Raw genomic sequence first — 18,513 nt, forward strand, 5'->3', positions numbered from 1 at the left:
TTAAAGTATCTATCTATGACCAAATTCATTCAAACTTACATTTCTTATGGGTTCTATGATGTTGGGATAAAGGTTTTCAAACAATAGTGATATGATATCTTAAAAAACACTAACTGTTATGTAAATGTAAATAATTTTTATTCAATTTAATATAATCGATACAATTAAGTTCTGAATATAACATCGGTCAAATGGCCTCCACGATTTGCAGGAACGAATTCGTTGAATCCAATTTTTGATTACTTTTTTCATTAAATCAGGGCGTTTTCATTAAATCAGGATTGGTTTCTAAAGATTGAGGAGAGTCTGGTTTATTTCCAAAGTCCAATGACTTCAAATAACCCCTGAAGAAGTATCTAACCATTAGTTAAATCACAACTTTTTGGAGGTCATCTAAGAACACAATTTCTATAAATAGTCTCATCTCCAAACTTTTTTCTCAATAATTTGGTTATTGAACGTGTTGTGTGGCACGTAGGCTCGATCAGTGACACCGCTTCATTTTGAAAGAAGAACTAATCAATGACTCCACCAGGCCAAAAACCACACTAAATTGCTAATTTAGGTGGATATACATAATTGTTGTTCATGAAAAATTTGTGGATTTTCTTCTCATCAGAATGGACAGTTAGGTCTATTTACTGCTCAGATCCTTTCTCAAAATCCGCCAGATTGTGTTTTGAGACAGTCCCATTTCTTGAGAATGTCTTGGAATTGACAAATTGCGGTCTTCAGCAATACTTGCTGAACTTCGGGCGGTTCTTTGTCTTATTGGCATTTTCACATTATGTAAGGAAATGTACGCTCGGAATTTTCAACCATTCGACGAATAGCGCGCACAAGTGGACGAATAATTTGTAAACGATTCTGTTACTGATTGCAATAAAAAAAAATAGAGATCAAAACATATCAAAAATGGACGAAATTGCATATAGTAATCATATCATCCATTATTGGAAAACCCGCTATCTGGAACATTCTGTAAGAGAGAGAAAATGAGAGCGATCAATATTAAGCCTACAAAAGAATAAGAAAATGTTGAAAAATGCCGATTTAGTTTTTTTTTTAGCTCGATTTACTTGACTTAGCTTTGCTTCACATTTTTTTATATGTAACAAGAAGAGGTGTGTAAAATAGACCGCAGTGGTAGTTTGAAAATAAAAAGAATTATTACGGTTTAAATCCGTAGAATACGTTGGATGGGGTTGAAGTTCATAGTCTGGTTCAACCAATTTGTTTTGGACGACGTTGGGGGGTGTGACCTCTACTAAGGGCTAGAGCTGAACGTAATAATACACGAATTTCCGAATTAAATTTCAGCTGTAACACTAAATATACTATACTAACTCCCAATTGGCATCTGATTAGCATCTGATTGCTCCCGCATTTAAAAAATTTTTTTTTTTTTTTGTAAAGTAAAGACCTTATTTTGTTTGGTCAAGTTGTCTTGCAAATCATTATAGAAGGGCTTTTACAGATTTAATTAATATTTTTATTAATAATCCTTTTAGATCAATGACTTAGGCGCACCAAAATTGTATGCCAAATGTCATTCAACTATACATATCAGTGTTGAAAATATCAATGATTGCCCGCCGGTTTTCGCCAAGAACTACACAAATGTCACCCTGTATCACCCCACATATGAGAATATCATAATAGCCGAAATGAATGCTACCGATGCCGATTTGGATGAAAATACAAAAATTCGTTATGACATTATAGATGGGAATGCAGATGGTTGCTTTGAGATTGATGCGGTAACGGGAATCATGACCACCAAGTAAGACATATCATAGGGCTATATGTACAAATTCATACTAATAAAGAGTTATTGTATAAATGTTTTTTTTTTTAATTGAAATGTTATTTTTTTTAGGGACATAACGCATTTGGATACCTTTTACACGCTTCACGTTAGAGCTTCCGATGGCCTATACTCAGCCATAGCACAAATTGACATTAACATTGAAACCTTGTCCACACCGGGCTTTGTATTCCAAAAACCTTCGTACATATTTTCAACAATCGAAAATTCTTCCAAAATCGTAACCATTGGACTAGTTAATGTTGTGGGTAATCTCTTACACGAGAATGTCGAATTTAGCATTTTAAGTCCAACGAAGATGTTTGTTATCGGCAAGACATCGGGTGCAATCAAAACAACAGGGTTAGCTTTTGATCGTGAGAGTCAAGATAGTTACACAATAGTAATTGAGGCACGTTCCTTACTGCTCTACGAGAAATTCAAGCAAATGCGTCGTGCTATTGTGCGTGTAGATATTTCCATATTAGATGTTAATGACAATTGTCCTATCTTCGTGAATTTGCCTTATTATGCTACACTATCGGTGGACGATGCCAAAGACACCATCATAACTAAAGTTAAGGCTGTTGATCTTGATAGCTATGAAAATGGTGAGGTGCGATATGAAATGAAGAAGGGAAATGGTGAACTCTTCAAAGTCGATCGTAAATCAGGCGAATTAGTGTTGAAGCAAATTATTGATGGTAGTACTAGAGTTTACGATTTAATTATTGCTGCCTATGATGGTGCGATATCACCTTGTTCCACTGATGCAGCCGTTAACATAAAGGTGAGTAAATGAATATGAAGATCAAATCCTTTCGAGTTCATCGTCTTCCGTGCAGACCCCAATAAATTCGATAAATTTTTGGATGTATCTAATTTTCTAGGTGGTTGATCGCTCGATGCCAACATTCGATAAACAATTTTACTCTGACGTCGTGAAAGAAAATGCAGAATTGTTTTCAGCGCTCTCCATTGCCATACAGGCGGAAAGTCCACTCAAGCGAAAACTAATTTACACAATATCAATTGGAAATGAGGATGAAGTATTTGAAATAGATTACAGAACTGGTAAGTCAAATTCAGTTGTATATATGTATGTACGTAAATATTGGCATGAAACTTACAATTGAGCGATGGGTTATTAAAGTCATCTTCTTTCTATTTAGGCGTTATTTATATTGTTAACGAATTGGACTATGAGACGAAACAAAGTCACGAATTTCTGGTACGTGCAACGGATTCACTATCTGGTATCTTTGCCGAAGTTACAGTATCGATAATAGTCGAAGATACTAATGATTGCTATCCAACAATTGAGCAGGACAATTACAATATTACCATATCGGAGAATTTGTTGATCGGTTCCCAAATAATGAAAGTGAACTCCTCTGATTGTGATGCGAATGCAAATAGTGAATTGTCGTATATCATTGACAGTGTTGATGGTAAAAATAACTCGGCCCTATTTTATATAGATATAGCAGAAGGTTATTTATATCTAAAAAGTAATTTAGACGCCGAAGAAAGCACTTCTCATCACATAATTTTAATTGTAAGAGACCATGGCACGCCGTCTTTGAGCTCAAAAGCAAATGTTTGGATAACTGTGAAGGATCTCAATGATAATTTCCCCAAATTTACGGAAGCTTCATTTTCTTGCCGTTTGTCAGTGAATGCTCAACGTGGCCAATTCGTCATCAATGCAAAGGCATTCGATCCCGATCATGAAGACAACGAAAGGCTTAAATATCGAATTATTGACGGCAATGAGTTGCAAACGTATGCAATTAATGAAAATAATGGAGTTATCACACTGCAAAATATGCAAAATTTCACTGATCACCATCAGACTTTGTTAAATGTATCCGTTAGTGATGGCGTTCACACGACATTTGCCAGAGTTAAGATTATATTAATGCCAGAGAATAATCACGCACCTAAATTTTTGAAATCGGTTTATGAAGCAAGCGTGAAGGAGAACGAAGAAGCTGGAAAGAATATTGCTTTGGTACGTTGTATATAAATTTAGTCGATATATCGATAGATCGATTTGTTTTTGTAAATAACCCGAAATTGTAAACTATTTTCTTAGAATAATATAAATATATAATTTTGTCTTTCAAGCTTCAAGCACACGACGCTGACTTCGGCAGATTTGCAAAACTCACCTATGATCTTGTTTCAGAAGAATTCAAAGAGTATTTTGAAGTCGATAATACTAACGGTTCTATAACAACGAAAGTCGCATTTGATCGAGAACAACGGGCTTTCTACGATGTTTTGGTTAGGGTATCTGATGAGGGTGGCAAAGCCGATTTCACTTTATTGAAGATTAAAGTCGAAGATGTCAATGACAATAGTCCGCGCTTTATGGTCAAAGAATATAAACTCGTGGTTAAAGTCAATACCACAATCAATTCAACATTGTTGAAGGTGAGTAAGTTATTACACTAAAGATTTATAAATAGTTATTATTGAGATTAGAAAAAAAATGTATTTTTTCGATTATTATAACTACTATTCTGTAATAAGAACAGAGATGTGCAATCGTTATTTGCTAAGCAGCACTAAAAACTATATATTCTGGGCAATATTTATAAAATTGCATCTTCAGGGTGAATTTTCGAAATCACATTTTTCATTATAGTGAAGACCCTACGGGCTTGTTAAAAAACACAAATTTTTGGCCGAATATATGAATTGTAAATTTATTCTAAAAATGTTGCAATTATAATAAAAAGAGCGTATGTAGGTTACTAGATAATGTACTGTGAACCTTTAGTTAATATTTCAAGGTTATGTGTGGGATGGCCTCCGAGTAGCATTATCTCCAGATTTGAAATATTCCCCGTAATATACCAATTACATGTGTTTAGAACCTTAAAAGCCAAAAAGCTAGCCTAACTCTTTAATATTAAAATAGAACTAGTTTTGATCATTAAAAATAAATACTCTCATTAGTGAAGTATTATAAACATCACTATACTATTATAAACATTTCATTTTCCCCAATATTCACAGGTGAAGACAATTGATATGGATCAAAATGAAAATTCGCAGATAAAATACATAATTGATGAATCAACGGTGTCCGAAACCTACAAAGATACCTTCACGATCAACGAAGTCGACGGTAGTTTGAGAATAATCAAAAATGTCACTGAATTCGCCAACAATGTTGCGCAGTTCTTCGTACGCGCCATGGACTATGGTAATCCACAATTTCATAATGATGTGCCTGTTACAGTACAATTTATCAGTGCCGATGTAGCAGTGCCAGAGTTCGAAAATAATGCTTTTGAACTGCATGTTTCGGAATCAACACCACCTGGTTCGGTATTAACAAAACTACGCATTTCTGGCAATTATTCGGTGAAATTCACGATACCTATTGAAAGTCGAAAGTTTTCCATTTCGGAGAATGGTGAAGTGATACTGATGCAGACGCTCGATCGCGAGGTTAACGATATGCACTATATGATTGCTTTGGCGGAAACGGAAACAATACCGCCATTATTTACATTTTGCGAAATTTATATACACGTTCTGGATGAAAACGATAATTCACCCAAATTTGATAGTCGCGAATACAATGTGAATATAGGTGAAAATATCGATAAAGTCACATCAATCATTAAAGTGACCGCCACCGATATGGATATAGGTTCAAACGGTGATATACGTTACTATCTAGAGGATGAAACGAATACGGCATCGAACGTGTTTGATATCGATATCTACACCGGATGGATAACACTGCTCAGTATGCTGGATCGCGAAACGCAATCGGAATATCACTTTAATGTACTTGCCACCGACAACGGGCAACCAAAACATGTTTCGAAAGTACCGGTGTCTATAAAGATAATCGATTATAACGATAATCCCACATCTTTCAATCAGGAGAAATGCGAGATATCGGTGCATGAGAACGCGTTGCCCGGCAAAATTTTGAAATATTTCCTCATTACCGATCTAGATTCGGAGAGGAGTATAACTAGTTATTATATAATGTCTGGCGATATATATTCACAATTCCAAATTGGCAAAACTGGCGAACTGTTTGTGGCGAAACCTTTGGATAGAGAAGCCATACCAATATATAACTTAAATGTGCTCGTTACCGATGGCAAATTTGTAGCCACCACCGAGGTTACTATAACGGTGCAGGATGTAAATGATAATGTGCCAGTTTGCATGACGCCGCGTTACAATTTGAGAATAAACGAGTCGGTGATGACCGGTACGTCACTAATACAAATTGACGCACTAGATATCGATGAAAATGGCAACAGTCAGTTGCGTTACTATCTAACTGGAAATCGATCTGATGATTTCATTATAGAAAAAGATAGCGGCACATTGCGCGTAGCCAAATCTATTGACCGTGAAACACATGCTAAATATATTCTAACGGCACATGTGCAGGATGGCCAAGAACTTTCACAAGAATGCATTTCCGAACTGATCATCAATGTTAACGATCTCAACGACAATCGACCGGAGTTCTCGATAGCACAGTATATTGTAAGCATACCAGAGGATGCTCCTGTAGGCACTATTGTGACAAAGGTGCATGCAACAGATAAGGATTTCGGTTTAAATCGTAAGATTGTTTACTCTTTCGTCGAAGAACAGCCGAACTTCAGTATATCGCGAAGCAGTGGTATTATAAAATTAACGAAGAGCTTGGATCGAGAAAGCGTTTCGATATTCAATGTGTCCATTAAGGCAGTAGATAGTGGTAATCCAAAACAGTTATCTATTACACGACTTATACTCAATGTTCTCGACATTAACGACAATCCACCGGAGTTCAATACAAGGGAGTACAAAACGTACGTGTACGAAAATGCCACTGTCAATACAGAAGTCGTGCGCATTTTCGCCACTTCCAAAGATATCGGCGTTAACGCGGAAGTGTTGTATTTCATTATGGGTGGAAATGAGCTTAACAAATTCAGCATCGAACCAAAGACGGGCAGCATATTTGTAAATGACGATTTGGACTATGAACGCACAAAGGCATATTTCTTAACGGTACAAGCAATCGATGGTGGTACGCCGCCCCTCAGTAATGTGGCTTCGGTAAATATCTCCATATTGGATGTCAATGATAATGCACCGAAATTCACACAGAATATGTACCGCGCGAAGGTGCGTGAAGATGTCTCGAAAATGCAAAATATACTGCAAGTACTAGCAACTGACGAGGATGCGGGACAAAATGGCATTATACGTTATAACATAGAGCGCGGCGATCATTTGAATCAATTTGCCATTGAAGATTTCTCCGGCCAGTTAATTGTGATAAATGCATTGGATCGTGAACTGAATGCCAATTATTTGTTGGAGATCAAAGCCTGCGACAACGGTTTACCGGAACAGTGTAGCTATGTGCGTATTTATGTAGACATTTTAGATGTGAACGACAATCCACCGCTTTTCCGCCTGCAGAACTATAGTGTGGTGTTGCAAGAGAACAAACAGTTGGGCTACAACGTACTGCTCTTCGAAATCAGCGACGCTGATGAGGCACCCAATGCTGCACCCTACACTTTTGATTTGCGCAGAGGTAATGAAGGTGGTTTCTTTCGCATCGGACAAGATGGCTGGTTGCGGACGGCGGCACGTTTCAATCACAAAATTTGCGATATCTATACGCTGCAAGTACGCGTCTTCGATAACGGCACGCCGCCGCTTTACTCTGACGCCTGGGTGCATATACACATTATTGAAGAGAGTCAGTATCCGCCGGTTATAACTCCTTTGGAGGTGACAGTGAAGTCATATGATGACGATTACATAGGTGGTTTTCTCGGTCGTGTGCATGCGAGCGATCAGGACAAATATGACAATTTGTTGTTTGCACTGGCGCCAACCCATGGTGAATTGTTCGTCACAAAACAGCTCTTCAACATATCACAAAATAATGGTTCTCTCTATGCAATCAGCAATCTGGATATTGGCATGTATCGAATTAACGTAACCGTTAACGATGGCAAATTTACAGCACATGCATTGGTCAAGCTGAATGTGGAACTCATAACAATTGAAATGACGCGTAATGCGATTGTCATAAGTTTCCGTAAAATTACACCCGAAGCATTTATATTAAGTCACCGTAAAGGTTTCATTCGGTGTTTACGCGCTATACTACGCTGCCGTCAAAAGGACATTACAGTAATCTCTATACAAACATCGAATAGCCACACGGCGTATAGGGAGCCACAAGAATCGGAGAGTGTCATGCTGGAGCGTAGTAAGCGCCAACAGCCCACACCTGTTGACAATTTGAATATTTTATTTGCTGTACGTAAGCAACAAATTACGCCCAGCTCCGAGGAGTATTTCACCACAGCCGAAGTGCGTGCAGTGCTGGTGAACTTCATCGATGACATTGAGGATGCTACTAATCTGGTGGTAGAGGAGATTATGTCACCCACCTGCGCGCACAACACTTGCGTACAAGGGGACTGTTTTAATCGCATACGCCTCAATAAACGTCAATTGAATACTTATTCGACAGATGTCGCCAGCTTCGCTTCGCCCACTTACAAGCATGCCAACGAGTGCCAATGCAAGCAAGGTTATGGAGGACGTATTTGTAATGAGCCAATTAATGCTTGCTCTTCCGATCCATGTCCGCTGGAGAAAACCTGCTGGCCCGCTAACACAACTACTGGCTACCAGTGCATATGTCCACAAGGTTTTACGGGACATGCCTGTGACAGCAAATCGACATTGACGAGATGTCAACATGGTAACTGCAGCTCACGTTTCACTTCGGTTTCATTCAGCGGTAAGAGCTATGCGCATTATAAAATTAATAAGGCCGTTGCAAAAACTATACTTGAGCAAGACTTTGTTTACTCGCTGAAGATACGCACCGTTCAGCAAACGGGCACTCTACTATTTTCCAGCGGACGAGTTGATTATCATATACTAGAAATATTAAATGGCGCTGTGCAATACCGTTACGAGCTGGGTTCGGGTGAGGGTAAAATATGCGTCTCAAGCATTTACATCGCCGATGGCGAGTGGCATACAATCACTCTCGAACGCATATTGAATAGCGCCAAATTGACAGTGGACAACAAACATGTTTCGCAGGGTAGCGCGCCGGGTATTAACGGCATACTCAACATACAGTCAAATGATTTATTCGTCGGCGCCGAAGTTAAGCCACATCCCACCATAATCGGCTTCGAGGATATTCAGAAGGGTTTCATTGGCTGCATGTCAGACATTAAAATCGCAATGGAGCCTTTGCCGCTATACATATCGGGTGGCAGTTCAGTGGCGGCGCTCAAGCGTTTCACAAACGTCGAGTTCACTTGTGATCCGACAAGTGTGCTCGTACAATTGGGTATTTGTGGCGCACAACCATGTCTTAACGGTGGTATTTGCATTGACTTGGGTGAGAATAAATTCAAGTGTACTTGCCATGCGCGGTTCACCGGTCAAACGTGTGAAATTGATATGGATCCTTGTGCATCTGCTCCCTGTCTCTTTGGCGGACGCTGTGAAGTGCATGAGTTCGGCAATTACAGTTGCATTTGTCCTTTGCACTTATCGGGTCGTCGCTGTGAGTATGGTAAATATTGCTCACCGAATCCCTGCAAAAATGGCGGTGTCTGCGAGGAGGGTGATGGCACACCACATTGCATGTGTCGCGGCTACACGGGACCCACATGCGAGATCGACGTAAACGAATGTGATAATCATCCGTGTGGCAATGGCGCAACATGCATCAATGAAGCGGGTAGTTTTCGTTGTATTTGTCCATCTTATCTGACGGGTGCCAGCTGCGGTGATCCGCTATATTCCAATTCGATATCAACGAAATTGAGAAATCTCTCAATGGAACAGTTAGCTGGCATTGTTGGTGGCATTGTGTTCATTATTTTAGTAGTACTTGTTGCTTTTTGTTGTATAGTTTTTCGTAAGAGCAACAACACGAGTGTACAAAATTCAAGTAATAAAGATCCATACAAAGGTGAAAATTTGAATTCTCTAGTTTGTAAAGAGAAATATGCCAAGAATATCGCTAAAATGAGTAATTTGGAAATAAATCAACGACCGATGAGTTATACGGCGCCGACAAACGATACTTTATACTCGGGTCATACAACCTTCGTAAATAACTTGGACATATTGCGCAGTTACGGATCAGCGGGTGATGAACTAGAAAACATACCATTCGAATATCAGAAGATCAATCGAAACAATGAACATGTGAATCTAAATGATTCTGATCCCATACAGAAACGAGACTGGGTCGAGCAAATGCATTTGAAGACGTTTAGTGAAAATAAGCTTAACAATGGTAAGTAAATATTGTATGTATGCAATAAAATATTATTACGAAGGAACTGGAATTGCGTTCTTTTCGAATTTTTGCGTAATAATGTTATCTAAAAAAAAAAAAAAAAAACAATACATTACAAATTTCTAAAGAATTTATGATTATTTTGCAATTTTCAATTTTAAATTTTCTTTTTTTATTTCGTAGTACATATCTCTTAATCATTTAGCTTGCTTTTTCTGAGAACACACTACCATGAGAAAAAAATAGTAAAACTTTGTTTACGGATATAATGCTTAAAATCCTAATTTTTTTCTCTAAAATCTATGTCGCTCCCCTTAAAGTAATCTCCGTTGGTCGCAATACGCTTGTGCCAACGTATTTTTCGAAACAGTTGTTAAAATGAATTTCTTATCGTTCTTGAATTAAAAACCAAAATCAAAATAGATCAAACGTCTGAAATTACATAAACCTCTATTTGTTGAATAATATCACAGTCAGGATGTTTAACATTTTGGTTTCTTTAGAAAAACTAGATTATACAGCTTTAAAAACCGGTTGTAGCAAAATTATGCAGGTAACAGTGCCAAATGTTTGCCACTCACCATACATGGATTATCCAACAACCAATCATGGGCAATACCATTGGGATTGTTCAGATTGGGTGCGAAAGAGCCATAATCCATTGCCGGATATAACTGAGGTACCTGGTGCTGAAATTGCTGATTCGTCGAGCTTCCATAGTAATGATAGCAATGAGTCTAAACCACGACGTACCTATGCAGGGCAAAGTAAGTTCCAGTTGAAGTCTTAAAAGCTTGCTTACAATTATGAAAGCAAAAATCGATAGTAATAATCAATTATTATAATTATTTTAATTTTATAAGATACGTGCATTGGTGTTGATCCTACACGAGATATTGTGACTTTAAATGAAGACTTAACATCCGAATGCATCGACTCCGATTTAGAGAGTTGTATGCGCCCTTTCGAACTGCCGCTTATAAATCATGATGATGTTTCAAGACTGAGCCCCCAAATTAACTTTGAGAATGAAGACTTCATTACAAATCCAGGTAATTACGAATTTGTGTAACCAAAAATTGCATGAGAATAATAAAAAGTAAAGAAAAGAGTGGGGTTCAGAAACTTTATTATTAACCTCATTCTCTTCTGCCAATTGCCACAACTTTAGAATCGTCAAATACTATAGTATATAAAATTATCTGTAACCAAGTACGGAAGGCCTAAGTTGAGGTGTGACCTAATATTTTATACCCTTGTAACAACAAAGGTCAAAACTGGCTAATACTATTCATATGGTAAAATTAAATAAATTTTTCTCAAAATAAGTGAAATATAATATTAATAAATTGAAAGAACAGAGCCTCCTGTCCCGGTTTTTTCTCTACGACCCTTCGAAAACATTAAATATTTGAAAATATTATATATAAATGAAGACGAAAACATTATTTCCGGTATAAGAGTCCAAAGGATTGTACTTGAGGTTTAATTTTGAAAATATTAATTTAATCACAAAAGTAATGAATTTTTCATTGGCAATTTACTGAAGATTTTATTTTTTTTCTTGTTTCTTAAATTTGAAAACATGCTTATGTTTAGAGATATATTTTTGTACTCTTGTAACATTTTGCTACAGAGTATAATAGTTTTGTTCACCTAACGGTCAATGTGTACGGTTGGGTACTACCCTAACTTTTTTGTTTTTCTACCTAACCTTATATGTCAGTCAGTGTATGAGTTACGTATAAAATATGTATGTATATATTAACTACTTTCATTTCGATCCTCTGGTTGACGATTTACACATTAAAGTAATTACCTGGCTTTGATTCTTTCTAGTTGTAAGAGTATAAAATTTTTGGTTGCACCCGAAATTAGCCCTTCCTTACCTGCTTATATATAGATATTACTTTCCGTCAACGAAAACTATATTAATTTGAATTTGGTCAGTTGTACACTCTTATTGAAGATTGTACCTACTCGAATGAGTTCTGTAGCTTGATTAAAAAAGTCGCACGATAAAGAATCGCCTTGTCTGAGCTTTTGATATTGCTCAACGTCATTTAAACAGCCGTATTAGTTTTGCTTGGATACCATATTCCGATACCGTGCCATAAAGACCGCTCTTTTTCTTGCTGTTAAAATCAGCTTTAAAATCGACGAAAAGGTGGTGTGTGTCAATTCTCTTTTCACAGATCTTTTCCAAAATTTGGCGCATGATGAATATCTGGTCAGTGGACTTTAATTTTTCGCACAATACGCTCGATAGAACCTTAGCGATGTTAAGGATCCTTATCTTAGGGTAGTTGCCGCAGATTGTGGGGTCTCATTTCTTATGGATTTGGCATAGCACACTTAAATTCCAATCGTTGGGCATGCTTTCATGCTTTCAAGCCATCCATCGGCCCCCGCCGCTATGTTGTTCTTCAGACAAGAAATTGTTATTCGAATTTCTTTATTGTCTGACAATGGAACGTCTGCTGAATCGGCATTGATTGGAGAATCCGGTCCGCCTTCTCCTGGCGTTGTGTTTTGGGTATCGGCTCTTTGGGGGTCTACAAAAGTATGCTCCAGTCCTGAAACTTTCTTTTACGCGCCACATTTTTCATAGAATTTTCGAGCAGTACCCCTGTCGGCCAGCTTGTCAAGCTCTTCATACTCACATATTCCGACCTCCCTCTTTTTCTGTCTGCAACCGCSWTTTTAACATGTTTTGGGCATCGGCTCTTTGGGGGGTCTACAAAAGTATGCTCCAGTCCTGAAACTTTCTTTTACTCGCCACATTTTTCATAGAATTTTCGAGCAGTACCCCTGTCGGCCAGCTTGTCAAGCTCTTCATACTCACATATTCCGACCTCCCTCTTTTTCTGTCTGCAACCGCGTCTCGCTTACCCCATCAACTCTCGGTATCTATTCCATCCCGTAGGTAATATGTTTTCTCTCCGCTGCGACACGGCACTCCTCGTCGTACCAGCGGTACGTAAGGAGCTTGAAATGCCGTCCCACAGTTCCCTTTTACCGAGTTGCTGATGAGTGCTCTCACAATTTTGATATCGTGGCGGGGCAGCTCTTATAGGTGCGCTCCTAGCGCCCATAGAAAGCATCCTTAGTAACATCGTCCTTCTCTTCCGACGGGGCGTGTGCGCAAATCAGCGATATGTTGAAGAACTTCGCTTTGTTTCGGATTGTGGCTAAACGTTCATCCACCGGTGTAAATGGCAGTACTCGGCGACTGAGTCTCTCTCCCAACGTGAATCTCCCACCCAATTTGCGCTGCTTTATATGGCTACTGTAGTAAATGTTTCAGTCCTTGTCCTGTCCATCGCATTTCTTGGCCGGCGGTGATGTCAGCTTTTACTCTAACGAGGGCATCAACCAGCTGGACAGCGGCATCTTCCCAATTAAGGTACCGGACATTGCAGGCGCATGCTCTTAAATCGTTATCCTTAGTGCGTTTGCCATGGTCGCCATCAAAAAGGGGGTCTCTCATCCGAGGCTTGTTGTTCTTTTTCATTGGGTGCGCTTTTTACGTGGTGTGTCCCAAACTCAGCGTTCTACTTGTTTTAGGACCGGAAGTCATGCGCTGCTTGAGCCATATGTAAAAGAATAATTTCTGGCTACTCCCAAGTGAGTGGCAATCAGAGAACTTTCCTCACTTGTGTGACTCCATCCCCGCAAAGCAAGGCTTTGTTATTTATAGGTTTTTGTGTTAATGGCGTTTTGTGGGCATGGCAGTGTTCCGATTATGCCAATTTACGTCCTCCCGATTCGACCAAGAAACACTAGTTCGAAGTTTCATGATGATATCCCGAATTTAAGCAAATTACAACTTGCACAGACGGACGGATAAACATCCGGATTTTAATTCGTTTCGACATCCTAATCATTTAAAGTTATTTATTGCCTAAATTAACCAACTAGATAGCGAAATTCGTAGTTGCCAGACTGTTCGAGTAGCGATGTTTTGGTAACAATCGACTATATAGGGGTTTCCGGATTATGCAGGAGCAACAGTTATAATGAGAATGCTGCTTAGTAAAGATCTTCAAGTAAGAAGCTGTATACCCGAATAACCAAAAATAAGCGTTAAGCCAACCCAGTGATCGAACTCAAGAGAAGTTACACGGTAGACGATTTATCGTAAAATCCGTTATAATTGGTGTCAAAAGTGGGATTGTCTAATTAATTTCCGAAGAGATAATTGTTAAAATGGCTAAGAATATGTCTTTAAATTTGAATAAGAGGAAGAAGCTCAATGTTCATCAAAAGTTATAGACATGGACACGTTTTTGGCGGGAATGTCGCAGGAGTCAAGGAAAATAGGGGAGTCTGTGTCCTCACGTTTAGAAACACGATTGGAAAGGCAGCATTCCAAACTGGGAGTCAAGTAGTTTTGAATCGTTGATTGATGATATATGGTTACTGAGGGTGGTATTGGCGTGCATTATTCGTGCAAAGTACAATATTATTCCGTTATATTAATTACTTATTGATTTGTGTACAAGAAAGTGAAAGAAAGGTGAATTTTGTCCATTTCATCTCCGTTAAACTTATCCCCACCCGCTGCAATACACTTATGCCAACGAATTTTTCAGTCATTATAGCACTTGGAAAAATCCTCCGTCGTAATGTCCATCAGAGCCTTCTTTGATTTAGCTTTTATATTATTAATTGAGTCAAAACGGTGTCCTTGGAGAGATCAAGGAAATCTGCTGAATATCCAGAAGTTAAACGAAGGTAAATCAGGCGAATGCGGGGTTGCGGCACGATATTGTTGAAAATGTGGCGAAATGATCATGAATAACCAAGCAGTATGATATGGCTTATTATCGCACTTCTTTGTTCAATAAATTCAGTCGTAGTAAAAATCGAAGAATTCACTTTTAAAGCCTCACAAAACGACACTTATCTCAAATACCTATTAATATTTTGACGTGAAATTTATTATAGATTACTACCAACATACAGAAAAAAATTTACCGATTCGAAAAACACGTGAAGTATAAATTTAAAATTCACCTTTGAATTTAATCACAATAGTATAACGGTTGAAAACTACTAAAAGTGCGATAACTCATTGATTTTCCAAGATGGAGAGCAAGAGAGTTATAGAAGAAAGTGTAAAAATTGGCTAATAGGCAACACTTCTAGTTCAAATCCTGTATCCCAGGATTTACCCTACCAATTTTAACATAAACTGCAAAAATAATCAAATCGGCTAACCAACAAGCCAACTTCCAAAATACGAGAACTTTAAATTTCATCTGATTCTTTCCCTTCCAGTATAAAAAAAAAAAAAATACCAAGGAATGCTTCTATATCGGGATAAAACTTTGCCTTAAAAATTCCTTTATCGGTTACGCGGCGAATTTCAATTTTTATAAAAGCATCTATCTAAAAAGATATTAATACGATAAATCCGAGTTTTTTTTATTTTTAACAATGGTTTCGTTTTTTTCTCTTCTGTCTTCCCAAAGTAGTAAAATACTCAATTAGATCTTAGCAACCAACTTCAATTAAGTATTTGCCTTTATAATAAAGGCAATTTTTTAAAGGCCGTAATTAATTATTTATATGTATATAATTCTAAATATTGATCCATTCATTTTTTACAGTGCCTTCAACATATGATCCTATGAACTCATGTAAGTGAAAATTTATATTTTTTTTATTGAAGAATATTATTTCGTACACTTTTTATAAAAATATGTTCATTACATATCACATATTTTCCGAATAGGTAATGCATACTTACGGCATCCAGATTCATATTTACCTTCATTTAATGTACCCAGTGAAACTGAAGGTGAAAGCTCAAGCACTGAGGTATTTTCAAAAGCCACCAGTGAAATGCTACCCGGAAGAAAGTTAAGTGGTAAGTGAAAAAACAGCATTTTACAAAATTTTTGCGGATTATATTGTATCTGTTTTTTTTTATTGTAAAAAGAATTTATACTTATTACTACAAATTATTTATAATATTAAAAATATGACAAATTTTTAATGAATCTTCTTTGTATTTTTTTAGACAAATCGGAAGAAATGTATCTGTTTAGAAGTCTTCACTCGAAAAATGGATCAAATAGCGACCTCTCGGTTCACTTGTGTGAAATTGAGGATTCCGAGTTAGAGGAGTTTTTACCAAGCTCATCAAAACATGTTAATAATAGATAGATAAAGGGACATTCTTCGATCGTAAAAACATTTAATTGTATAAAAGAAATATTTTTATAAGAAGTTCATACTTAAAAAAAAAAAAACAAAAAAATTACCGAAAAATAAATAGCGGTTAAAAGTTCATTAACTATTTTTTTGTATACTTTCTAATGTCTACTAATTGCTAGAGAAGTTTATAAATATTATAAATATTTTTCGCAAGTACAAATAAGGGTGAATATTCATTGTTGACTCTGATTAGCAGGTAACTTAAAAACAAAATTTACACCATTGTCGATTGTTGGAGAATCTTAACCATTGACAGCAAACAAATGTTAGGTTAGGTGGAATCGATGAGAGTACCATAAAATTAGGAAATAATAACTGATGTGTTGGAATATGTTTTATGGACACCTTCAAAGTATAATGTGTGTTATTATTAATTAAGCTTAATTTTTGATGTGTTATAGAATTCATAACTCATAAATAAACGCGTAAAAGAAACTTATTAGGAGATAGTATGACAACTTCTTAGCATCTTGTTGTGGCAAACATTCCCCAAATAAATTTGTGTTCTGCCACACCATAAAACCCATTTCAAATATATATACATATCTGTACTTTTATTGAATATTCGACCTTAAAAACCTTCATTTTATTGTCTTTAAGTAACGTAACATTCATAATGACAAAAAATTTCGTCTAGGGAACACTTCAGGAACATACAGTCTCGACAACGATGAGATAGAGAAGGTGCAAATAGAATTCTGTATGATGTTCGATTTGACGGCTAACAGAGCTGATAGATTTATAGTAAGGAATTCACCTTTCTCGCTGCTATTTAGCAGAAATGAGCACGTTCAGAGGCAAAATATATGTAAAACGACTGAATTCATACTAGAATGAATAAAGAGAAATGATTTGAAGAAAAATATACAAAGTCACACAGAGAATGTAAAAAAGCATTCTCTGAGTCACATACATATGCGGATCTTGTATCATATGAACCATTTTTTTCCGAAAAATGGTAAAAACTTTAATTTTTTTTTACAAAATCGGGAAAAAATTAGATACAAATAATTTTTATTTTATTTCTTAATTTTTAAATAAATTAATATTTCAAATAAATTATATACATATATTTCCACTCTGAAGATGTGCCAAATGAACTTCATTTCTTCAAAGAAAATTGATGACCTTCATGAAATCGTATGCATATTCGCATTCTTTGGTTTTCTTTCCCATATTTGTAGCAATTTAATTTCTATGGCATATACATACATATATTATTTCTTTGGCACATTTGTCTGTATGTTTACGAAAGCAAATGCGAGCCACACACATATGTACATACATTCATAACAAAAAGTGCCGCACGCATCTTTCGCATCTCCGTTGTCACGGGCAAACAATGGCTTGTTGTTGGTAGAAAATCCGAGATGTGCCGAAAAAATAAACGAACTGCAGCCGATTGTCACAGCTTTCCTTGCCGCTGTAGCAGCTTCTCCCACAAACTAGCGTAAATATATATGCATATATATGAGCTTGCAAACATATTGACGCTGATTTTTGCGAGCCACGGAAAAATATTTTAGAATTGATAAATATTGTAAATCGACAACAGCTATGTAGCCACTTTTCTCACTTATTTCTTACAACAAACACAAGAAGATGTTCAATTTATGATTTTTAGCTTTTGCCAACATCGCGAAAAGGCGCTTGTAGGCAAAGAAATGCTCGAGGAGATGTTACGGCCTTTGTTTTTATGAATGAAGCGAGGTCGCTTGTGGAATGTGCGCCTGCGTTTATAAATGAAATCGTTTTTGTTGTAAAATTTACTATATTTAGGCTATTTAGACAATTGTTGTTTTTGTAGAACAATGCTTAAATTTTTTGTTGCTGACATATATATACAGACTCATATGTGTACGCATATGTAAGTTTGTATGCTTGTGCACTCCCAACGATGAGCGGGTAAAACACCAGTGAATCAGTGGGTAAACATATGGGTAGTTTGCCATAGGCTGCGTAAAGATTCCCTCTTTTCCCCTCACACGTATGTATACATGTGGCCACACATCTCTGTTACGCTCATTCAGCAGTGTCATATAAAAAAGTATATCTGTACTGCTCTAATATCCCCAATCGACTTCTGATGTAGGGTTACATTTATTAATTCTTATTTTAAAAATTTCTTTAAATTTCAAACAAA

At 37.0% G+C, this 18,513-nt stretch overlaps 1 protein-coding gene across 4 annotated transcripts in view; it reads left to right on the forward strand.

Moving 5' to 3' along the window:
• The window catches only part of LOC108972730 (fat-like cadherin-related tumor suppressor homolog), a 61,100-nt gene extending 44,666 nt beyond the window's left edge, over nucleotides 1-16,434 (forward strand). For 3 of the 4 annotated variants that reach the window (XM_018939469.1, XM_018939468.1, XM_018939471.1), the window contains 11 exons: nucleotides 1,512-1,783; nucleotides 1,880-2,597; nucleotides 2,698-2,881; nucleotides 2,980-3,821; nucleotides 3,938-4,246; nucleotides 4,835-10,142; nucleotides 10,649-10,912; nucleotides 11,009-11,197; nucleotides 15,761-15,790; nucleotides 15,886-16,020; nucleotides 16,174-16,432. In XM_018939469.1, the coding sequence (XP_018795014.1) occupies nucleotides 1,512-1,783; nucleotides 1,880-2,597; nucleotides 2,698-2,881; nucleotides 2,980-3,821; nucleotides 3,938-4,246; nucleotides 4,835-10,142; nucleotides 10,649-10,912; nucleotides 11,009-11,197; nucleotides 15,761-15,790; nucleotides 15,886-16,020; nucleotides 16,174-16,319 (8,397 nt within the window). In that variant the 3' untranslated portion in view covers nucleotides 16,320-16,432. Of the gene's footprint in view, nucleotides 1-1,511; nucleotides 1,784-1,879; nucleotides 2,598-2,697; nucleotides 2,882-2,979; nucleotides 3,822-3,937; nucleotides 4,247-4,834; nucleotides 10,143-10,648; nucleotides 10,913-11,008; nucleotides 11,198-15,760; nucleotides 15,791-15,885; nucleotides 16,021-16,173 lie in introns of all 4 variants that reach the window. The other variant, XM_018939472.1, reaches the window with a different exon arrangement.
• Nucleotides 16,435-18,513: the final 2,079 nt, after the last annotated feature.

The sequence above is a fragment of the Bactrocera latifrons genome, unplaced genomic scaffold (genome assembly GCF_001853355.1).
Source record: "Bactrocera latifrons isolate USDA-ARS-PBARC rearing strain unplaced genomic scaffold, ASM185335v1 scaffold_42, whole genome shotgun sequence".
NCBI lineage: Eukaryota > Metazoa > Arthropoda > Insecta > Diptera > Tephritidae > Bactrocera > Bactrocera latifrons.